The sequence below is a fragment of the Salarias fasciatus genome, chromosome 6, assembly GCF_902148845.1.
Source record: "Salarias fasciatus chromosome 6, fSalaFa1.1, whole genome shotgun sequence".
Lineage (NCBI taxonomy): Eukaryota > Metazoa > Chordata > Actinopteri > Blenniiformes > Blenniidae > Salarias > Salarias fasciatus.
Genome location: NC_043750.1, coordinates 16,627,773 through 16,652,580, shown reverse-complemented (window position 1 = coordinate 16,652,580; position 24,808 = coordinate 16,627,773). Strand labels below are relative to the sequence as shown.

The following is a 24,808-nucleotide window of genomic DNA, read 5'->3' as shown; positions in this document are numbered from 1 at the left end:
TTGGTGAAACAAAAGTCCACTTTTCAGCCTGATGACAGGTAATCGATGAGGAGAACAGGAGAAAATATGATAACATGACAGAACACAAAGAGAGCACATGCTGAGGCTGGGCATGGAGGTAATGACATATACACAGCCACACACACAAGCGCGCGCACACACACACACACACACACACACACACATACGGGTTTATAAGGGCTAGACGGACAGTTTCGCCAAACCCGCCCGGTGGTGGTTTAGGCCGGCTACCCTTTCCCAAGGTGCTAGAGCAACGGGAGATGGATTAAAATGCTGTAAAAAATCTGAAAAAAATTTAGCTCACTTTAGGTTTCAGGTACGAGCTACGTAACTCTATACACACCTACCTAAAATTATGGTGGTTTGTGAAGACATTTCTCTTCTTGACAAATATGTGACTTATAAGAACCAAAATAAAGCACTATGGGGACTTTAAAGGGACAATGATGTCAGTACCTCATTAGCATAAATACACACCCACCTTATACACCAGACCTGACTGCACACAACATTAATGGAACAGTCGGTTTATTATCCGAAAAAAGTAAAATTGCACTTAAACATCTGTCTACAAAACTTAAAATACACAACAGTCAAAATCCAAGAAAAGTGCGAAAAAGTGTGCAGACAAATAAAAACAACTGCACTCAACTGGCTGTTATGAAACATTAAGGCAACAGAAAAATAACACGAGAATAACTGCAAATGAACTTAAAGCTAATGCTTCTGTGGCTGCCTCTTTGCAGCTGTTCCTCGGTGTCTCACAACATCTCTGATATTTTGCACTGTTCTCTGGGCTAACACGGTCGTTATTCTTCTGGAATCCCGTTGTTCAGCAGCATCGTTACCTGGAAGACATTAAAAGTAGAAAAACACTGTCACCGAAAGAAACCAAATGTGTTGACCTGTTTAAGCCATTAAAACCTGAGTGTAACTAATTCCATGAATCCTTGTCTATTTCTTCCTTTGATGGAAATTCTGGACAAATCACTGCAGGTATTCTGTTTAATTGTTCACTTGATATGACTTCACCACCAGCATAGATAGGTGCAGTACAGGGGTCAGGTGAGACCATGCTGAACCCGAGCATTGTGGATTGGCTCTGGGGATTTGATACACCACCTCTCTGGTAGGCAAAGAAATTTTACTGGTGTGTGAGGTGGAGCAATACCAACTAGAAATATCTGGGCTTACTGCCACACAATGCAAAGTGTTGGGCAGATGTATGGATATTCACAGCACTACAGTGCTGGAGTTCTCCCAGAAGGTAAAGCAGAAGGTTGAACATCTGTGCAAAAGCCTTCAGTGCAGAAGAGGATGTCAAGAGCTGCCTGAGAGTTTTTGGATGTTGTCACGGGAGCAACCTAGGAATTTTGTGGTGGACACTGGTAGAGGAGGAGGTCATCAGGCTCAAGTACAAGATAAGTGGCCTTGGCTCCCATTTTCAAAAAGGCAGACTGCTCTAGGGTGCTGGAAGGAAGACTATGACTGCTGAAAGTCCAACCTTTACTATGGAAAATTAAAGCTGGAAAAGCATCAAAACCCTGGAAAATGACACGCCAAAGAATCAATCAACTGTATAACATTTTGTTGGTTTTTCCTTGTTCAAAAAGAGACTATACTTACCGCAAATGAACTTAAAGCTTATGCTTCTGTGGCTGCCTCTTTGCAGCTGTTCCTCGATTTCTCACAAAGTCTCTGATATTTTGCACTGTTCTCTGGGCTAACACAGGATCTTCTACCAGCTTGCAGTGACTGCATTCATTTTTGGTGGCCAATTTTCCTTTAGATATGTGATCTCTGAAATGTCGCATTACTGCAGCAACTTCAGCCTTAGACCACGTTCTCTTTGTTATTCTTCTGGAATCCCGTTGTTGAGCAGCATCGTTGCCTGGAAGACATAAAATGTAGAAAAACACTGTCGCAAAAAGAAACCAAATGTGTTGACCCGTTTAAGCCATTAAAACCTGAGTGTAACTAATTCCATGAATTCTTGTCTATTTCTTCCTTTGATGGAAATTCTGGACAAATCACTGCAGGTATTCTGTTTAATTGTTCACTTGATATGACTTCACCACCAGCATAGATAGGTGCAGTACAGGGGTCAGGTGAGACCATGCTGAACCCGAGCATCGTGGATTGGCTCTGGGGATTTGAAACACCACCTCTCTGGTAGGCAAAGAAATTTTACTGGTGTGTGAGGTGGAGCAATACCAACTAGAAATATCTGGGCTTACTGCAACTTGTTAGTTCTTCCTTGCTCAAAAAGAGACGATACTTTTAAAGTTTTAGCTCCAAAATGCTCTCAAAATGGACTTTATGTCTGTGGACACTTAACATTCTTAAAAGCAGTTAATTACCCACTATTTTAGTTTTTTTCCTTGCCTCGTGGTTACATCTGGTTCTATTAATGTCTGTTGTTCAGTCTCTTATTAGCACATTTTCTTTTTTATCTATTGTGTCATACTTAACATATTGCTTAAAAACTTGCCATACCTTCAGAGGGTAGGGTGGTCTCATCCACTGTGGATGACACTGTGGATGCCAGTCCTGTTAAGCACATAATAAGACAAAAGTTGAAAAAAAGGAGTTTTTTTGATCAACAAACATCTGGAAAAAAGTTTTTAAGCACATGTAAAGTTCATGAATATCATCTCAGTCTCGAGTTTCCAGTGACTCCTACAGTTCTAAATTTTCCTAAAAAAATAAAATGATTGAATCTTATGCATCTTGGTGACAAAAAGCAATTGTGCCTTTTGGTTCTTACATATTAAAGGTCTTCTGGAAATATGATCTGCTGGGTCAAAAATATACAAAAAACAACTTGACCTATCAGTTTTGAAGATGTAAAACATGTATTAAACAAAATGTTTTTAGTTGCATGCCTCCTGAACTTCTTGTGAGTGATTAAGATTACCATGAAATAAGAGGAAGCAATGCAAAGAGAAACTCTCGAGAAGCTGACTAGGGTGCTTTCACACCTACTAGTCCGCTAGAGTGGTTCGGTTCGGACATAAATTATTCATAAATGTTGCAGCTGTCAACTAGTTCGGTTCGCATTCACACCACTTGTTTTTGCAGATGAACTATCCACTATGACCCTCCTGCCCCTTGGTGGCGCTGTTCACATATAATAGTGTGTTTTGGGTGGCGGAACTGAACCCTGATTGGCCAGCATGTGTGACGTGATGCGCGGCTTGCTACGGAAGCCTCCGCCGACCAAAAAGCCTTCTCCACAACAGAGCGGACAGGACCGAGGCTGGTCAACGTTCACACCAGCAGCGGACCGCACCGAGACCGTACCAAGACTGCCTCTTCGAGGAGGTCTCGGTGCGGTTCTTTGTCCCGGACCAAAACTAACTGATCTGCTTTTACACCAGCGCGTACGAACCGAACCTGCAGGAGTTGGGGACGCTAGTCCGCTTCAAGCGGACCAAATGCTGTAGGTGTGAAAGCACCCCTAAGGCTTGACTGAAATATGCTGCTGATCACATGGAGAAACAAATGGCTTCTGAAAGAAAGTTCTGTTGTCAGATGAAAGAAAAATTGTGCTGTTTGGCTACAATGACCCTAAATATGAGGAAAAAAAGGTGAAGCCTTTAAACCTAAGAACACTAAACCTATCGTCAACCATGATGATGGTTGTATTATTGCCCTAGGGCTGTTTTGCTGCCAGTGGAACTGGTGTTTTACAGTAAATGGAATCATGTAAAAGGGTTAATTCAATATTATCCAGGAAAACCTAAAATCATTAGCCAAAACGTTGATCTTGGACACAGTTGGATGTTTCAACAAGACAATGGTCGTTTCGCAATACGCGTACTTCTCTGTACTTGTGTACTCACAGACTCGTGAAACGTCATCAGTCGGAGACCAAGTACTGTTCCAATTCAAAGTACGCATCAAACCAAGTATGCATGAAATACCCAATGTGGACTAACTCCGCCCACTTTACCGAGTCTGCATCGGACCAGACTTGAGGTGAAATTACCCAGAACACATTTTGCAAGACATGACAGAGGAGTGAACACCCAGCGGTGAGTAAAAAAACTCTGAAATATTAGTGTTATTGTTTAAAAGAACGTAGTTTTAACGGTGTTTTGGCAAGAATATAGCTGTTTAGAATGTTGATATGGGGTCAGTCTCTCCACATCAAGCTTATTAGAAAATTTGTTTCGACAATTTCGGACATCTGGGGACCAAACGGCGGACCGAGGTGACCCGGGGGTCTGAGGCCATCCGGCGCTCAGCTGCTTCATGACGGCTGCAGCTGGCTATCACTCTCCGCCATGGCTACACAGGAGATATGGATCGTTTTGTGTGAATCCATCGTTGTCTTCGTCCAGTTTAATCTGTTTCAGAGTATATCTGCTCAGCTGAAGGAAAAGTTCACGTTTATAGCTGTTTAAGTGAACTTGAATGTTTAAATGAGAGGTGAATGTTAACATTGACCATAAAGTTCAGTCTCAGTGGTGTAAATGTCTTCTACTGGTGAACATTGTGCATTCAAACTAAAACTATGAACTATTTCAATCAAAGGACCACTGAGGAACCAGAACCTGATCCAGAGGTGATCTGCAGCCAGATGTGGATGGAGGGAGGTTTGTTTTTCAAAGCAATGAATTAATGCATGCATGAATAACATATTGAGTTGGTAGTGTGTGATTCTTTTTGTGTTTGTGTGGTTCTGCAGGAGGAAGAATTTTGATCTGGCTCCATCAACAACTCCAGAAGGATGGAGAAATGCCTGATGGCCAGGAGAGCAAAGCTCCAGGTTCCTCCACCTGCTCCTGTCTGGAAGTGGATCACTCTGAGATGATGTTCATCAGCTCATCCACAACACTGAGAACGGTCCAGAACCCTGCCGGAACCAGACCGAAGCTCCTCACTCCAACCAGGGGCTTTTTCCTGGAGCAGAATCTGTAACAATATAACAGTGTTCTCCCTGGAGAACACTGAAGACTGGAGTCACATGACCTCCGGGATCGACACCTTATCATTGACCTGTGCATATAGTTGTTGTTGTTCCTGGTAAATAAAAGAAAGAACTGTAGAATTTTTTAAAAACATGTCATTTTTAACCTTAGTGATGTTTCTAACTTATTTTCGCTTTTGCTCTTGAAGGTTCTGTTGAAGTTTGTTAAAGTTTCCTTAAACTCCTGACTTTCTTTGTTAGACATCTGTTTATGATTAATATCTCTCTTTGCTTAATAGTGTCACACATTGATGTATTTACTGAAGAGAGAACTTAATAGTGCTGATGATGTGTTTAACTATATATGTATATGGGGGGGGGGGGGGGGTTGCGCCCACTACTCTTCCACATGCGCCGCCCCCACCCCCACCTGTACAGTGTGCCCTAGCCGGCCGCCTAGTTCACTTATGCCCAGAGCCAGCCCTGAGTATGACTAACAAGTGTGTTCTCGCTAAGTACGAGGGGGGACCCAAAAGTTTCCGGACTGATTCTATTAATAAAAAAATACAATGAATTTCCGACTTTGGCCGCTAGATGTCGCTACAGGATAGCCTCATGCATAACTGTGCCAGGTTTGGTCTTCCCCCGTGATGCGGTCAGCTGACAGTCACTGTTTATGTTGACAGAGTTACACCCCACTCTTCGATTTTTCAAGATGGCGGATATCCACGGATATGCGCTCTGTCAAAACATTTTGTTTTTCATTGGGAAAAACAGCAGCAGAAACACTCACCATGTTGCAGACATTCTTTAAGAAGGATTCTTAGGGTGTCTGAGTGGTTTGGGCCCTTTAAGAGCGATCAGATTACTTCACGAAGACCAGGCACGCAGAGGACAACAATCCACTTCCAGAACAGAGGAAAACGTCACAAAAACTGAAGAAGACGTCATGGTAGATCCACGCAGGACTTTTGATGACATTGCAGAACTGATGGGAGTATTGTAGAGATCCAGACAGATCATCCTCAGGCGGTTATTAGAAGCAGGGAGACGAAGGCGCCCGGAAATGGCCGCATCATAACAGACAGCAGACCACAGGACGCCCCGTTACGCACAGAAATAGCAGGAGATGTTGTGCGTAAAGCATATTTTTGGACTAAAACCGTGACCAGCCAGCCTCCCCACCGCCATATTCACCTGATCTGGCCCCAGGCGACTGCTTTTTGTTGTCAAAGATGAAACTGGAGCGGCAGCAGAAAGGTAAGGCAGGCATACAGGCGGGGGAGGGAAAATCGAAGTTCTATCTTTCCGGCACAGTTACGCACGGTCATGGCGACTCTTCTGAACAGTGAAAATCTCGGGTGCAGCGTTGTATTCAAGTCAAAGGAGAGTATTTTGAAGGTGACAGTTTCAAATAATTGCGAAGATTAAAAAATAAAAAGTTATAAGTACAGTCCGGGAACTTTTGGGTCCACCCTCGTACATGGGTACACACTCACATACTAAGAATTGAGAAATGGCAAACGATTCCAAACACACATCAAAACCAGTAAAGAAATAGTTCAGTCAGGTTGAAATTAGGATTTTAGAATGGTTTCCCCTAAGCCCTGACTTAAATCTAATCAAATTAATTTATTTGAAAAAATAATTGAACATTTTGTTCAACAGTACCAATTATGTCATGAGGGGTAGTGAAAGATACAACCAGAAGTTTGTAAACCAAACCAAAATTACCTAGTTGAGATGAAATTGCATTATTGTATTTTGATTACATTTGTTTTAATGATTTTATCATAGAATATATTTAGTGATGGGAGTTACTGGAAACTCAAGACTTCATTGATATACATGGTCTTTAGTGCATGTACGCTTATGATCACAACTGTAACTATGTGGTGAGGTAACTTACCAGAACCTTCAGTGTCATGAGCCTCCTCTGCTAATGCAGAAACAGATGCAGCATCCACAGGCTTGATATTTCCACAGTGCAATGTGAATGTTGTACCGTTGTCATCTGACTCGCTCTCACTATCCTCGGCCTCAGCATCACTCAACGCAATTTCATCTAGAAATAAGTATTAGTAAAATTCAGATGCATTACTCCACATCAAACACAGAAATTTATTTGGAATACTAATTTCTGTACAAACCTTCAAGTTCAATCTCATCCAGGGATTTCCCTTGCAGACCAGAGAGACGTCCTTTTTCCATTGACAGAAGCAGTTTGGAAACCTTGGCAAGCTGAGTGGTGGGAACTGGTAATCTGTAGAAATCTCTGTGAACTCGGATATCGTGACCCAGAAAGTCTGCAACTTGATCAAGTTCGTTGTTTTTTAGATTAAGGACTTGTGATAGCGTGGCAACATGTTTCCTGAGTTGTGTGGACCTGAGGTGCTCAGGGTGCTTTGCTCCACACATGTCTGCATGAATACGCAAACAGTCCTGTCCTCTGTAGTAGCTCATTGCCTTGGGTCTTGCAAACAGGAAGACATTTGTGGGACTAACGCCACATTCAGTTCTTTTACTGGTCAGGAGTGACAGAGCATCAACTACACTTGGTGTGAGCAGAACTGCAACTTTTCTGCCTCTTTTTCCCATGATTTCAATTCTCCTGAAATAGTTGCAGAGCTTTTGTTCAATCTTTGACAACCCCATGGCAACATCTTCATGAAGCTGTGTGGTGTCTCCCTCCTGAAAACTTTTGAGGCGCATTTTTGAAACCTCCCCAGCTCGTCGACGATTGAACACAATAATTTGTGCCAGAGTAACTTTTGCAAGCTGAGCATAATTCTGGGTGGTGGCCTCCTCCTTCAAGTCACTGACAGCTCTTTCTGCAGTTTTCTCCAAGTGCTTGTGAAGAATCTGAACATCTTGAGTGAAGGGTAATGTAGATGGTTTGTTATACTTTGCATCACTCAGTGTACTCAGGGCCTTGTGAGACACTAACTCTGACCATTTGGAGGTGTGCAATTTCTTGAAGGTTTCAGTGGACTTGATCAATTCTTCATCTTCAGCCATGAGGGCCCGGCAATGGATAATGTCACAGATTTTGCGTAGTGTATGTCCCAATTTCAGGGCAAGGCTTGGTGTTTGGAAAGAGAGACGCTCTTCATCAAAACCCGATACTTTCTTCACTGCTTGCACAATTCTTTGGAAGTTGGCAGGTTTGATAGCCTCCTCCAGATTATGTATGGAAAATTCTGTCCGCAGACATAACAACAGACGACCCACTTCACGGAGCTTCTGTCGTATGTATTCATACTTTGTGGGGTCTTGTCCATGCCTGTTGTAGAGTGACTGGGCAAACTGGACGATAGAGAAGTCATTTCGCACAACTGAGGCGATCTCATCTTGTTTCATGACACTAAGAAGCTTCCACACTCCACTTGACATCTGCTGACAGGATGCAGACTCTTGCGCTGCAGCCAAACCCAGTACTTTGGTTCTACCAGGTTCTTTATCCAAGTCTTCACTTTCTGGCTTGCAGGAGCATTTGCGGACATGTCTCCACAGTTCTTTACGAACAAACAGTCCTTTGCAATACATACAGTGAATGAACTTTCCCGTCATTTCTGGAACTTTTGGTCTTCTTTTCACTTTCAGTGGCCCTGTCCCATCTTGTAAAACTGCACTGTTATGTTGAAAATTTCCCTTATTTCTCATTTTTTCGAATAACATTTTACGCTCTTTGGAGTTCTCAGGGAGGGAGAATGCATATGCTATTTCAGCATGTGTTGTATGTGTTTTCAAGTGCCGTGAAATTTTGCTTTGTGGTTTACCACAGACATAACAATAATTTTTAGAGCTCATTGTCAGAAGTGTTGATTCTGGTCTCTGAAGCTTTTCTTCATCCTCTGGTTTATCCTTCGATGACTGCTCGACACCATGAGCTGAATCTGATGTTTCAACACCACTGGAACTCGCACAATCTTCGAGAGGCAGCCAACATTTTGATGTACTAGGGACAACTGCGATGCTTGTGTCTTCTGCATTTGATGTTGGCTGTTGGGCTTTCAAGTGACGAGACATAAAGGGCATCCTTGCATCTTCATCTTCATCTTCGTCTTCTTCATCTGCTGTGTCTGGTACGTAATCCTCATCAGAATAGTGTTCATCATCATCTGATTTTGGCTCCTGTTCTGAACATAATCTATTGATATTCTGATCTGATGACAACTGATCCCCGGAACATTCAGCAGACTGTTGATCCTGAAGTGATGAGAAATGTATTTATTATATGCGCAAAAGGACACTGTAGACAGTGTAAAGGTTCAAGAAACATTAAAGGGGCTGTATCATGCAAAACTCACTTTTTTTTTGTTTCAACCTTGTTATATAGTTATTTACTCATCAAACACACCCCCAAAGCGGGTTTTTCCTTCGTGCCTGCGTGTTTGAGCTTTCCTTATTTTTCTCCTGCTCAGACAGGCAGCCCCTCCCATACCCGTGAAAATGATCTGTCTGTTCTAGTGACGTCACGAGAGCAGAGCGCTCCCCTGAGCCCGCCCCTCTTCCCCCTGCTGTCAGTCAAAGTCCACAGGGGGAGAGGCGGGATTTTCAGTGAAACAGAGCGTTTTCTCTTCCGGGTTTCAGAATTGGCCCCAGGAAATCTTATATTTCACACAAAATGGCTTTTCTTTAGTGTCAAAAATAAACTATTACCATGTGAATGACTATACTAGGGTTTGGACTAGCTAAAAAAGCATGATACAGCCCCTTTAAGGTGACACTCACCCGTAAAAGGTCTGGATGATTTGTAATTTGTCTGATACAGGATTTATGCCAGACCTGTGAACAAACTGCAACAGATTTTGAGTATCAGTTCGATTTCAACGTGATGGATCACATTGTGTTAAATCATTCACCGATCAGAACTCTGCAGCAATCTACAATCACAAAAAAAAACCCAGCATAAACTTCAAAACGGCAAGACAACTGGCATCACTCAGTGACTCCCACAAAGATGACCATGATACACACAACCTTGTGTACGTAAACTTTGCTTTATGACTGCGTATTAAAACTCTAGGCATGCATTTACTGACGACCTGTGAATCAATTAATTACATATCTCACCTCTGCATTTATAGCCAAGCCACTTGAAGGAAGACACAGGGCCCAGACACTGCAAGCACTTGTCTAAGGAGGACACTGTTGTGCACACCAGGCTATGTTGTAAACACTGTTGGCAACAGATCAGAGGAGCATCTGCTTGTCAGTTTAAGGAAGAAAAGCATTTCATATGAATTTGCTTACGTGTATTAAGTCGAATAAGAGATTAAAATGTTTTCACACCCGTGTCAACATATTCGATAGTTTACCGTTTCAATGTTGACAGCTGGAGCCAACTGACTTGCGCTGACTTGATTCGTCGTGCTCACCTGCAAGAACAACACCAGACAAGATAAAAATGACAACAGTATTATTGACAGCTGTCTTTTCAAATACCTTTCACAATACCTCATGTTATCTTATAATCTTATATTACAAAGACCTACAATGTCTTATGCTTCTGGTGGGGTCGTCCTTCCTTTCCACTATCCATGTAAGTGCAGTGCACTCACACTGCACCGGCAACCATGTTGGTAGACAAAACTCTGTGCCACAAATTCTGACACTGATTGGCACCCTGGGTTTAACCTACCTGTCCAAACACAGGGAGGACATCCAACACTGGACTTGTCTGATTCAGGCCACTCACAGTCCTCTCAATCTGGCTTTTCTCACTTGTCACCTGTGGCAGATAGTGCATGGAAGAGCGACACAGTAAAAACACAGAATCTAACAGTCAGGAGGATATCTGAAGTTTGGACAAAGAAACGTTCTGCTGTTAATGCAAAGTAATGGTGGCAAAGCACTGTTGTGAACCTCTCTGGAGAGTTTGGCAAGATGTAAAGTCCAAGATAGAAATCGTTCTTCCATTAAGACACACCTGTTCAACAACTTCTTTCGTTGATGAGGAATTTGTGGTCTCTGGACTTTCCTGAGGCATTTCCTCATCGAGATCCTGTAAAAAGAACATGATAATATTATAATTCATTTCAAGAAAGAACGTCCTCTGTGTAAGATGAAGTGAAGGTCTTCATGGCTGCGATTCTGAATGTTTGGTAGGGAGGAAAATACATTACAGAAGTGATTTCTATCAACTGACTAGGGAACCGACTGTAGTCTGCAGACCACTAAACTACAACATTGTAGGATAATTGTAAGTGATGAATTTGATATTTGATTCTGACTTTATATCTAACAATCATTTGGGTAGAATGGTCCCATTCTATCTGAAAGAGGTGGCCGGCAGCTTGTTGCAAGGAGAAGCTGCACCTTTATAGCTGATGAATTTGCACCGATTCATTCTAAACAGCATCTTTTAATAATAATGACTGGTGTCTGGGTCCACAGCCTGGCATGTGTCTAACCACACTGGCCGTAAACATTTAACTAACATACAGATCAAATGCAGACTGTCCAAGCCAAAGTGATTCCACTACCATCCCCCCACCAGAGGAAGGAACCTTTAAACACTACAGTCCGCCTAAGTCATAATTGGGTGGTTCACAGTGTAATATGCACACACACACTCAGAAGCTATACTGACTCACACTTTGAAAAGCATCTTTTGAGACTGTCCTCACACACCACTGTCCGCATAATCCACACTACATGCATGTGAATGAACACACACACTCCAAAAATGACCATGTTGGAAAGCATAATATTGTGCCTCAAGTGATGACATTAACTGGAATACCAAATGTAATTTACCTTTTCAACTCTGGTGACTAGGTCAAGCACTGGCCTCGTCTGGCTCACGGCGCTCATGATCATTGCAGTCTGGCTTCCGTCACTGGTCATCTATAGCAGATAATGCATGAAAGAGATGCACAATAAGAAGAAAATGTTCCTGTGAACCACTCCGGACAGTTTGTGAGATGCAAACTACAAGACAAATCTATCTGCCATTGAGACGTGGAAATACCTGTTCAACGGTTCCATTTGTTGATGTGGAATTTGTGGTCTTGGGAATTTCTTGATTTGTTTTCTCGTCAAGAGCCTGCAAAAGTTATAAACAGTTTGACAGCATGATGTTCTCTGTATGACATTAAGTTAGGTTCCTCATGGCTGTGATTCGGAATTCTTCATAGGGAGGAAAATGTACTCTACATGTGTTTTTTGTCAACAGACAATAACCTGCAGATGACTAAACCTATAATGTTCACGGTTAGTTGTAACTGATGAATTTGATTCTTCTTTATCTCTTACGGTTCAAGTCGTAGAATGGTCCCATTCTATCTGAAAGAGGTGGCCAGAAGCTTTTTGCAGGGGGATGCTGCGCCTTTATAGCTGACAAATTTGCACTCATTCATTCTAAATAGCATCTTTTCTTGTAACATAATTATGACTGGTGTCTGGGTCCACATCCTGACACGGCTAACAACACTGACCATGAATATTAAAGTGACATACAGATCAAATGCAGGTTGTCCAGGTATTCATACAGACCAAAGTGATTCCATTACCATCCCCCCACCAGAGGAAGGAACCTATAAACACTGCAGTCCTCCCAAATCACATTTGGGTGGCTCATGGCTTCATACACACACAAGCTAATGTTACAAAGACCTACAATGTCTTATGCTTCTGGTGGGGTCGTCCTTCCTTTCCACTATCCATGTAAGTGCAGTGCACTCACACTGCACCGGCAACCATGTTGGTAGACAAAACTTTGTGCCACAAATTCTGACACTGATTGGCACCCTGGGTTTAACCTACCTGTCCAAACACAGGGAGGACATCCAACACTGGACTTGTCTGATTCAGGCCACTCACAGTCCTCTCAATCTGGCTTTTCTCACTTGTCACCTGTGGCAGATAGTGCATGGAAGAGCGACACAGTAAAAACACAGAATCTAACCCCTAAATTCCACATCCTCCGGTCCGCTCCGTCTGCGCTCAGCTCAGCTCCGGTCCGACCGCCGCAGCAAATACGTTGCTATTTTAATGACTGTAGCGGATTTCAAAGCCTCCGTTCTGCTCCGGTCCGCTCCGCTGCGCCCCGTCAGTCCAAAATGGAGCCGAGGTCTATTTTTCTCTCCGGTCCGGTCCGTCAGGTCTCCGTATGCATAAATTTCCACAGTTCAGATGCACCAAACAGGAATGAGAACTCCAACAACCTCCGGTTTTATACAAAATAAAATCATTTTGTCTTTATTAAAAACTTTAAACTGTTAAAAGACTTTTTTTTTCCGTCACATTAATTGTCGGATATATCACGAATAGACATACCACACTGATTAAAATATACACTTTAAAAAGCGGGCAAACAAAAATTAAAACACACTATCAAATTTTATTTGACAAACTTCTGTTTTGCCTGTAATCAAGCTATAGTCAAACGTTTCTGAATGTTTACACAGCTGCATATATGGCCCATTTGCAGGCTATTGTCCATAAATTTCGTGTTTTCTACAAAATACATAGCCTATTCAGGACCATGTATGCATTTTATTCTGAATGGCCCGAATTTCAACATCCTGTTGCACGAAATTCAGCGTGTTGAAGCACAACAACCAGGATGAAGAGACCTGATTTTGGAAGTGGAGAATCATAACATTTTATATGACCCCAGTCATCCTTTCTACCCGGATGTACAGAGAAAGATGCCAGTGTGGCCCAGACTGCTCAGCTTTTGGAGGTCGATGCTAAATAGCGCATGCGCTGCTCTGCTTCTCAGGCCGGGCGGAATAGAGACGCAGCGGAGCAAAGCGGACGCGGTGGGTTTTGAACAAACGGAGCGCAGCGGAGCTGAGCGCAGCAGAAACGCACGCAGTGGAATTTAGCTGTAACAGTCAGGAGGATATCTGAAGTTTGGACAAAGAAACGTTCTGCTGTTAATGCAAAGTAATGGTGGCAAAGCACTGTTGTGAACCTCTCTGGAGAGTTTGGCAAGATGTAAAGTCCAAGATAGAAATCGTTCTTCCATTAAGACACACCTGTTCAACAACTTCTTTCGTTGATGAGGAATTTGTGGTCTCTGGACTTTCCTGAGGCATTTCCTCATCGAGATCCTGTAAAAAGAACATGATAATATTATAATTCATTTCAAGAAAGAACGTCCTCTGTGTAAGATGAAGTGAAGGTCTTCATGGCTGCGATTCTGAATGTTTGGTAGGGAGGAAAATACATTACAGAAGTGATTTCTATCAACTGACTAGGGAACCGACTGTAGTCTGCAGACCACTAAACTACAACATTGTAGGATAATTGTAAGTGATGAATTTGATATTTGATTCTGACTTTATATCTAACAATCATTTGGGTAGAATGGTCTCATTCTATCTGAAAGAGGTGGCCGGCAGCTTGTTGCAAGGAGAAGCTGCACCTTTATAGCTGATGAATTTGCACCGATTCATTCTAAACAGCATCTTTTAATAATAATGACTGGTGTCTGGGTCCACAGCCTGGCATGTGTCTAACCACACTGGCCGTAAACATTTAACTAACATACAGATCAAATGCAGACTGTCCAAGCCAAAGTGATTCCACTACCATCCCCCCACCAGAGGAAGGAACCTTTAAACACTACAGTCCGCCTAAGTCATAATTGGGTGGTTCACAGTGTAATATGCACACACACACTCAGAAGCTATACTGACTCACACTTTGAAAAGCATCTTTTGAGACTGTCCTCACACACCACTGTCCGCATAATCCACACTACATGCATGTGAATGAACACACACACTCCAAAAATGACCATGTTGGAAAGCATAATATTGTGCCTCAAGTGATGACATTAACTGGAATACCAAATGTAATTTACCTTTTCAACTCTGGTGACTAGGTCAAGCACTGGCCTCGTCTGGCTCACGGCGCTCATGATCATTGCAGTCTGGCTTCCGTCACTGGTCATCTATAGCAGATAATGCATGAAAGAGATGCACAATAAGAAGAAAATGTTCCTGTGAACCACTCCGGACAGTTTGTGAGATGCAAACTACAAGACAAATCTATCTGCCATTGAGACGTGGAAATACCTGTTCAACGGTTCCATTTGTTGATGTGGAATTTGTGGTCTTGGGAATTTCTTGATTTGTTTTCTCGTCAAGAGCCTGCAAAAGTTATAAACAGTTTGACAGCATGATGTTCTCTGTATGACATTAAGTTAGGTTCCTCATGGCTGTGATTCGGAATTCTTCATAGGGAGGAAAATGTACTCTACATGTGTTTTTTGTCAACAGACAATAACCTGCAGATGACTAAACCTATAATGTTCACGGTTAGTTGTAACTGATGAATTTGATTCTTCTTTATCTCTTACGGTTCAAGTCGTAGAATGGTCCCATTCTATCTGAAAGAGGTGGCCAGAAGCTTTTTGCAGGGGGATGCTGCGCCTTTATAGCTGACAAATTTGCACTCATTCATTCTAAACAGCATCTTTTCTTGTAACATAATTATGACTGGTGTCTGGGTCCACATCCTGACACGGCTAACAACACTGACCATGAATATTAAAGTGACATACAGATCAAATGCAGGTTGTCCAGGTATTCATACAGACCAAAGTGATTCCATTACCATCCCCCCACCAGAGGAAGGAACCTATAAACACTGCAGTCCTCCCAAATCACATTTGGGTGGCTCATGGCTTCATACACACACAAGCTAATGTTACAAAGACCTACAATGTCTTATGCTTCTGGTGGGGTCGTCCTTCCTTTCCACTATCCATGTAAGTGCAGTGCACTCACACTGCACCGGCAACCATGTTGGTAGACAAAACTTTGTGCCACAAATTCTGACACTGATTGGCACCCTGGGTTTAACCTACCTGTCCAAACACAGGGAGGACATCCAACACTGGACTTGTCTGATTCAGGCCACTCACAGTCCTCTCAATCTGGCTTTTCTCACTTGTCACCTGTGGCAGATAGTGCATGGAAGAGCGACACAGTAAAAACACAGAGAATCTAACAGTCAGGAGGATATCTGAAGTTTGGACAAAGAAACATTCTGCTGTTAATGCAAAGTAATGGTGGCAAAGCACTGTTGTGAACCTCTCTGGAGAGTTTGGCAAGATGTAAAGTCCAAGATAGAAATCGTTCTTCCATTAAGACACACCTGTTCAACAACTTCTTTCGTTGATGAGGAATTTGTGGTCTCTGGACTTTCCTGAGGCATTTCCTCATCGAGATCCTGTAAAAAGAACATGATAATATTATAATTCATTTCAAGAAAGAGCGTCCTCTGTGTAAGATGAAGTGAAGGTCTTCATGGCTGCGATTCTGAATGTTTGGTAGGGAGGAAAATACATTACAGAAGTGATTTCTATCAACTGACTAGGGAACCGACTGTAGTCTGCAGACCACTAAACTACAACATTGTAGGATAATTGTAAGTGATGAATTTGATATTTGATTCTGACTTTATATCTAACAATCATTTGGGTAGAATGGTTCCATTCTATCTGAAAGAGGTGGCCGGCAGCTTGTTGCAAGGAGAAGCTGCACCTTTATAGCTGATGAATTTGCACCGATTCATTCTAAACAGCATCTTTTAATAATAATGACTGGTGTCTGGGTCCACAGCCTGGCATGTGTCTAACCACACTGGCCGTAAACATTTAACTAACATACAGATCAAATGCAGACTGTCCAAGCCAAAGTGATTCCACTACCATCCCCCCACCAGAGGAAGGAACCTTTAAACACTACAGTCCGCCTAAGTCATAATTGGGTGGTTCACAGTGTAATATGCACACACACACTCAGAAGCTATACTGACTCACACTTTGAAAAGCATCTTTTGAGACTGTCCTCACACACCACTGTCCGCATAATCCACACTACATGCATGTGAATGAACACACACACTCCAAAAATGACCATGTTGGAAAGCATAATATTGTGCCTCAAGTGATGACATTAACTGGAATACCAAATGTAATTTACCTTTTCAACTCTGGTGACTAGGTCAAGCACTGGCCTCGTCTGGCTCACGGCGCTCATGATCATTGCAGTCTGGCTTCCGTCACTGGTCATCTATAGCAGATAATGCATGAAAGAGATGCACAATAAGAAGAAAATGTTCCTGTGAACCACTCCGGACAGTTTGTGAGATGCAAACTACAAGACAAATCTATCTGCCATTGAGACGTGGAAATACCTGTTCAACGGTTCCATTTGTTGATGTGGAATTTGTGGTCTTGGGAATTTCTTGATTTGTTTTCTCGTCAAGAGCCTGCAAAAGTTATAAACAGTTTGACAGCATGATGTTCTCTGTATGACATTAAGTTAGGTTCCTCATGGCTGTGATTCGGAATTCTTCATAGGGAGGAAAATGTACTCTACATGTGTTTTTTGTCAACAGACAATAACCTGCAGATGACTAAACCTATAATGTTCACGGTTAGTTGTAACTGATGAATTTGATTCTTCTTTATCTCTTACGGTTCAAGTCGTAGAATGGTCCCATTCTATCTGAAAGAGGTGGCCAGAAGCTTTTTGCAGGGGGATGCTGCGCCTTTATAGCTGACAAATTTGCACTCATTCATTCTAAATAGCATCTTTTCTTGTAACATAATTATGACTGGTGTCTGGGTCCACATCCTGACACGGCTAACAACACTGACCATGAATATTAAAGTGACATACAGATCAAATGCAGGTTGTCCAGGTATTCATACAGACCAAAGTGATTCCATTACCATCCCCCCACCAGAGGAAGGAACCTATAAACACTGCAGTCCTCCCAAATCACATTTGGGTGGCTCATGGCTTCATACACACACAAGCTAATGTTACAAAGACCTACAATGTCTTATGCTTCTGGTGGGGTCGTCCTTCCTTTCCACTATCCATGTAAGTGCAGTGCACTCACACTGCACCGGCAACCATGTTGGTAGACAAAACTTTGTGCCACAAATTCTGACACTGATTGGCACCCTGGGTTTAACCTACCTGTCCAAACACAGGGAGGACATCCAACACTGGACTTGTCTGATTCAGGCCACTCACAGTCCTCTCAATCTGGCTTTTCTCACTTGTCACCTGTGGCAGATAGTGCATGGAAGAGCGACACAGTAAAAACACAGAGAATCTAACAGTCAGGAGGATATCTGAAGTTTGGACAAAGAAACATTCTGCTGTTAATGCAAAGTAATGGTGGCAAAGCACTGTTGTGAACCTCTCTGGAGAGTTTGGCAAGATGTAAAGTCCAAGATAGAAATCGTTCTTCCATTAAGACACACCTGTTCAACAACTTCTTTCGTTGATGAGGAATTTGTGGTCTCTGGACTTTCCTGAGGCATTTCCTCATCGAGATCCTGTAAAAAGAACATGATAATATTATAATTCATTTCAAGAAAGAGCGTCCTCTGTGTAAGATGAAGTGAAGGTCTTCATGGCTGCGATTCTGAATGTTTGGTAGGGAGGAAAATACATTACAGAAGTGATTTCTATCAACTGACTAGGGAACCGACTGTAGTCTGCAGACCACTAAACTACAACATTGTAGGATAATTGTAAGTGATGAATTTGATATTTGATTCTGACTTTATATCTAACAATCATTTGGGTAGAATGGTCTCATTCTATCTGAAAGAGGTGGCCGGCAGCTTGTTGCAAGGAGAAGCTGCACCTTTATAGCTGATGAATTTGCACCGATTCATTCTAAACAGCATCTTTTAATAATAATGACTGGTGTCTGGGTCCACAGCCTGGCATGTGTCTAACCACACTGGCCGTAAACATTTAACTAACATACAGATCAAATGCAGACTGTCCAAGCCAAAGTGATTCCACTACCATCCCCCCACCAGAGGAAGGAACCTTTAAACACTACAGTCCACCTAAGTCATAATTGGGTGGTTCACAGTGTAATATGCACACACACACTCAGAAGCTATACTGACTCACACTTTGAAAAGCATCTTTTGAGACTGTCCTCACACACCACTGTCCGCATAATCCACACTACATGCATGTGAATGAACACACACACTCCAAAAATGACCATGTTGGAAAGCATAATATTGTGCCTCAAGTGATGACATTAACTGGAAAACCAAATGTAATTTACCTTTTCAACTCTGGTGACTAGGTCAAGCACTGGCCTCGTCTGGCTCACGGCGCTCATGATCATTGCAGTCTGGCTTCCGTCACTGGTCATCTATAGCAGATAATGCATGAAAGAGATGCACAATAAGAAGAAAATGTTCCTGTGAACCACTCCGGACAGTTTGTGAGATGCAAACTACAAGACAAATCTATCTGCCATTGAGACGTGGAAATACCTGTTCAACGGTTCCATTTGTTGATGTGGAATTTGTGGTCTTGGGAATTTCTTGATTTGTTTTCTCGTCAAGAGCCTGCAAAAGTTATAAACAGTTTGACAGCATGATGTTCTCTGTATGACATTAAGTTAGGTTCCTCATGGCTGTGATTCGGAATTCTTCATAGGGAGGAAAATGTACTCTACATGTGTTTTTTGTCAACAGACAATAACCTGCAGATGACTAAACCTATAATGTTCACGGTTAGTTGTAACTGATGAATTTGATTCTTCTTTATCTCTTACGGTTCAAGTCGTAGAATGGTCCCATTCTATCTGAAAGAGGTGGCCAGAAGCTTTTTGCAGGGGGATGCTGCGCCTTTATAGCTGACAAATTTGCACTCATTCATTCTAAATAGCATCTTTTCTTGTAACATAATTATGACTGGTGTCTGGGTCCACATCCTGACACGGCTAACAACACTGACCATGAATATTAAAGTGACATACAGATCAAATGCAGGTTGTCCAGGTATTCATACAGACCAAAGTGATTCCATTACCATCCCCCCACCAGAGGAAGGAACCTATAAACACTGCAGTCCTCCCAAATCACATTTGGGTGGCTCATGGCTTCATACACACACAAGCTAATGTTACAAAGACCTACAATGTCTTATGCTTCTGGTGGGGTCGTCCTTCCTTTCCACTATCCATGTAAGTGCAGTGCACTCACACTGCACCGGCAACCATGTTGGTAGACAAAACTTTGTGCCACAAATTCTGACACTGATTGGCACCCTGGGTTTAACCTACCTGTCCAAACACAGGGAGGACATCCAACACTGGACTTGTCTGATTCAGGCCACTCACAGTCCTCTCAATCTGGCTTTTCTCACTTGTCACCTGTGGCAGATAGTGCATGGAAGAGCGACACAGTAAAAACACAGAGAATCTAACAGTCAGGAGGATATCTGAAGTTTGGACAAAGAAACATTCTGCTGTTAATGCAAAGTAATGGTGGCAAAGCACTGTTGTGAACCTCTCTGGAGAGTTTGGCAAGATGTAAAGTCCAAGATAGAAATCGTTCTTCCATTAAGACACACCTGTTCAACAACTTCTTTCGTTGATGAGGAATTTGTGGTCTCTGGACTTTCCTGAGGCATTTCCTCATCGAGATCCTGTAAAAAGAACATGATAATATTATAATTCATTTCAAGAAAGAGCGTCCTCTGTGTAAGATGAAGTGAAGGTCTTCATGGCTGCGATTCTGAATGTTTGGTAGGGAGGAAAATACATTACAGAAGTGATTTCTATCAACTGACTAGGGAACCGACTGTAGTCTGCAGACCACTAAACTACAACATTGTAGGATAATTGTAAGTGATGAATTTGATATTTGATTCTGACTTTATATCTAACAATCATTTGGGTAGAATGGTCTCATTCTATCTGAAAGAGGTGGCCGGCAGCTTGTTGCAAGGAGAAGCTGCACCTTTATAGCTGATGAATTTGCACCGATTCATTCTAAACAGCATCTTTTAATAATAATGACTGGTGTCTGGGTCCACAGCCTGGCATGTGTCTAACCACACTGGCCGTAAACATTTAACTAACATACAGATCAAATGCAGACTGTCCAAGCCAAAGTGATTCCACTACCATCCCCCCACCAGAGGAAGGAACCTTTAAACACTACAGTCCACCTAAGTCATAATTGGGTGGTTCACAGTGTAATATGCACACACACACTCAGAAGCTATACTGACTCACACTTTGAAAAGCATCTTTTGAGACTGTCCTCACACACCACTGTCCGCATAATCCACACTACATGCATGTGAATGAACACACACACTCCAAAAATGACCATGTTGGAAAGCATAATATTGTGCCTCAAGTGATGACATTAACTGGAAAACCAAATGTAATTTACCTTTTCAACTCTGGTGACTAGGTCAAGCACTGGCCTCGTCTGGCTCACGGCGCTCATGATCATTGCAGTCTGGCTTCCGTCACTGGTCATCTATAGCAGATAATGCATGAAAGAGATGCACAATAAGAAGAAAATGTTCCTGTGAACCACTCCGGACAGTTTGTGAGATGCAAACTACAAGACAAATCTATCTGCCATTGAGACGTGGAAATACCTGTTCAACGGTTCCATTTGTTGATGTGGAATTTGTGGTCTTGGGAATTTCTTGATTTGTTTTCTCGTCAAGAGCCTGCAAAAGTTATAAACAGTTTGACAGCATGATGTTCTCTGTATGACATTAAGTTAGGTTCCTCATGGCTGTGATTCGGAATTCTTCATAGGGAGGAAAATGTACTCTACATGTGTTTTTCGTCAGCTGACAACAACCGACAACAATCTGTATATGATCAAAACTCTAATTGTCACGGGGTGAGCTGGAGAACTCATGCGAAACTGCAGACTGGCGAATATAGAAAAGGGTTTTATTTTACCAGAGAAAGTATAACCCCACCAAATGGGAAACTGGATTGTGTGGGGAACCAAGACCAAACCTTTCACAAAATGCACAACTCACAAAAAGGAGGAAACTAAACCAACACCAACTCAGAACGGAGTTAAACAGTCAGCTAACAAACCACACAACTCAAAGTTGAACAACTAAGGCAAAACAAACAACTGGGCTGACTAAACTGTGGTACTCACAACAATGAGAAGACAGGCTTGGTTAACACAGAATCCAAAAGTTACTTCGGAGATAGAAAACTGAGAACACAAACTGACGCAAATCTTAAAAAGCAGGGTTTCCACCAGACCTTTTCAGTCCAGGCGCCCCGCCCGCGCTAAATTCTGCAGCGCCCGGACAACAGAGAGGAAATAAATAAAAAATAGCGCCGCGATAGCGTTAGCAATTGGCAGTTGCACAACGCGGAGCAGCGGCGGCGCGCTCTGCACCGCTTCGACGCTCCGTGTGAGCAGCGCACTGCTTGGCATTGCTCCCCCACGCTCGGCAACTGTTGGCAACGCTCGTTTTTACCCCCCCCCCGGGTCACACGTTCCCCCCTGGCCAAACTTTTATCCTGCAGGAAACACTAACGGAAGGGAGTCCAAGAGAGAAACACTGAGTCCCAAACAGGATGCGAGTCTTTATGATTCAGCAAGGTGTAATTGAATGAGCTGAGCTACATACTACAAGAGGTGATTGCGAACAGGTATCCGGAGCGAGCAGATTATTGTAGCTGACACTCACTGTAGTCATCAGCAGTTAGCAGAATGCAGGCAGGTGAAACAGAGCATGAGGGTGAGTGATAGGGAGAGAGAAAGACTTGAGGGAGAGGTCACAGACAGAGAGACATTTTATATGTGAGAACTATCTCAAAGAATAATTTTGCCCACCTTGCTCCTCCATGGCCAATCTGAGTCACCGTAATTGTAGGTGATCTCCTCTCCTGGACTTATGTCCCGTATTGCAAACAGACACAGATGAGGCCTTCCTTGCACACTGAAGTACTTCATCTTGGTGTTTGGGTTGATATGGTCATCATTTACAAGTCTTCCAAGGGATCCATCCTCTTTTGCAGCGTCAACACTACACAAATATAACACTTGACATTTAATTACAAATCATTCACATTCTATACTTCACAGAGTTACGAAGTTGATTGATGGAAGAGCGTTTTAGTAATTTTCTCAAACACATCAATATATATATATAATTTTAGTCTGACTTGTGTAACCATTGGCATAATACATACCACCACAGCTTTCCATTAAAACGAAACTCGAACATGAACACTTTAAGACTGCTGTGGTAAAGCCTCTGTCTCTTCTCACATTCCTGCTTGTTTATTAGTTCACCTCGATACTCCAGCAAAAAGTCTCCTTTTTCAAAAGGAGTAGTTGAGAAGATGCCACGTCCTAGTTAATAATGAAGAAATCAAGAGAAAAAATCAGGCCACACATTCAAGTTTAACTGCAAACATTACCAAGATTCAACATACCCTTGAAGGCATCGATGTATTGGATGTCAAGCCCCACTTTGTCCCTTCCAGCAGTAACGTAAAATTTTGCATCCTCCTTTGGATTTATGCGTCTTCGCCGTTGCATTTTAACTCCCTTGCATCAAAATCCTGAATGGTCAAGGAAGATGACTCAGTCAAGTTATCATGTTTATCTGTAGAGACAAGCACTGAAATCTTCAGCTGAGCAAGCCAGTAACATACTTAAAAGGTACGGATAGAAGCCAATGGCTGGCTTCACTACTGCAGCTTTCACATTGTATTTATTGTTCCTTCAGAAATCTATGTGTTACCAACTACAACTATTCATTCCATATGCAAAAGGACCAATATTAGGTGTAACAACACCTTTTTTTGAGACCAGAGATGGTCTGGTGAGAGTACGCATATGAATTACACTTTAATTAGAGAAAGACAATATTTGTTGTAATGTAAAGCAGAATTGGACCAGAGACTCAAATTCATTTTGACTCTAAGCTTTAACAAAACATATAGTGCTATCTCACAGCATAAAAAAAAAATTGCCCACAATATTAGTTTCTAAAACTCCTTCCAGATATAGGACATGAAACATTACTTCATTCAACCATTAAAGTGATGGCATTTCATCTTTTCAGACACAGACTGGTTGCTGGAGAGTGCTGCTGTAAGCATACAATATTTGTAATAATGTATTAACAGACTGAAACTTCATTTATAGCATATAATCAAACACGCTCACCCCCTTTTAACCTGTTGTTGGATCCTGATTGTCCCTTTCTCAATAACACAATATAATGTAAAGTTAAACTTTATTATTGAAGTTATTGTTGTTCTATATGTAAATACAGAAGCCTTTTCTCTTTGGAAACACACATATGGATCCTACTGCTGTCTGATGCTGCAGGTATTAAACTAATAGTAGATTCAAAAAGCTGGAAGAAACACGCTCAGCCCCTTTTAACATGATGTAAGAAAAAACACTTGGATCCCTCAGTGAGGTAAAAAGCAAGGCATACCATGTTGCAACTGAACTGCTTCTGACATCTGATTATTTTCTGTTTCCTGAAAGCAGTTAACTAGTTAATGATAACAACAGAGAATAAAAGAAAACAGTCCCAGCTTGCTTCATCTTTTAAAAAGTTGATGCTAGCTAGCTTGCGTTAGCGACGTTGCTCACGCTAGCGTTAGCGTCGTTGCTAACGCTAGCATTAGCGACGTTGCTAACGCTAGCATTAGCGACGTTGCTAACGCTAGCTAGCGTTAGCGACGTTGCTAAAGTCAGCTAACGTCTCCACACAGCTCTCTGCACATCTTAACCCAGTGTTACTTAAAAGCTACAGACTCTCCAGACCTCAGCTCAGCTTCCATGTCAAGAAAAACAGATAACTACAGCCTGACTACAGCCTGAGCTAACGTTAGCTAACGTTGCAACTAACGTTCTCTACGCAGCTCTCGACACAGCTCTCTCTGCGTGTCTTAACACAGTGTTGTTGGTGCTGTTACTTGCAAAATCCTTCTTAAAAAAAAGTTGGCCAATTAATAAGTTTCAAAACTTACCTGTGTGTATTTATTCCTCCAGAGATGTGGATATCCATTCGGACTTTCAAGTGAGCATTTAATTTTTAAAGCGAG

The 24,808-nt window shown here is 42.2% G+C and overlaps 1 protein-coding gene across 3 annotated transcripts; it reads right to left on the bottom strand.

Moving 5' to 3' along the window:
* Positions 1–193: 193 nt before the first annotated feature.
* LOC115390320 (uncharacterized) lies at positions 194–24,808 on the bottom strand. Of its 3 annotated transcripts, XM_030094134.1 has the most exons (32): positions 24,734–24,808; positions 23,177–23,305; positions 22,931–23,093; positions 22,572–22,764; positions 21,355–21,429; positions 21,141–21,230; positions 20,311–20,385; positions 20,021–20,110; positions 19,227–19,301; positions 19,013–19,102; positions 18,183–18,257; positions 17,893–17,982; positions 17,099–17,173; positions 16,885–16,974; positions 16,055–16,129; positions 15,765–15,854; positions 14,971–15,045; positions 14,757–14,846; positions 13,927–14,001; positions 12,707–12,796; positions 11,913–11,987; positions 11,699–11,788; positions 10,869–10,943; positions 10,581–10,670; positions 10,258–10,317; positions 10,013–10,118; positions 9,671–9,735; positions 7,087–9,145; positions 6,846–7,001; positions 2,518–2,571; positions 1,648–1,912; positions 194–869 (listed from the first exon to the last, which is right to left on the bottom strand). In XM_030094134.1, exons 2-31 carry the CDS (start codon positions 23,280–23,282, stop codon positions 1,659–1,661), a joined length of 4,866 nt encoding a protein of 1,621 aa, XP_029949994.1. In that variant the 5' UTR covers positions 23,283–23,305; positions 24,734–24,808; the 3' UTR covers positions 194–869; positions 1,648–1,658. The 3 variants fall into 3 exon arrangements, with proteins under 3 accessions (XP_029949994.1, XP_029949996.1, XP_029949995.1); XM_030094136.1 differs by lacking the exon at positions 2,518–2,571; XM_030094135.1 differs by lacking the exon at positions 24,734–24,808 and having other exon boundaries at positions 23,177–23,340.

Bases quoted from the DNA above. Each gene is read 5' to 3' on its own strand.
- LOC115390320 (XM_030094134.1), bottom strand. From the start codon at position 23,282: ATGCAACGGCGAAGACGCATAAATCCAAAGGAGGATGCAAAATTTTAC. The intron at 23,094-23,176 runs GTATGTTGAATC...ATTATTAACTAG, and splicing joins ATACATCGATGCCTTCAAGG to GACGTGGCATCTTCTCAACT. The intron at 14,847-14,970 runs GTATTTCCACGT...TATCTGCTATAG, and splicing joins CAAATGGAACCGTTGAACAG to ATGACCAGTGACGGAAGCCA.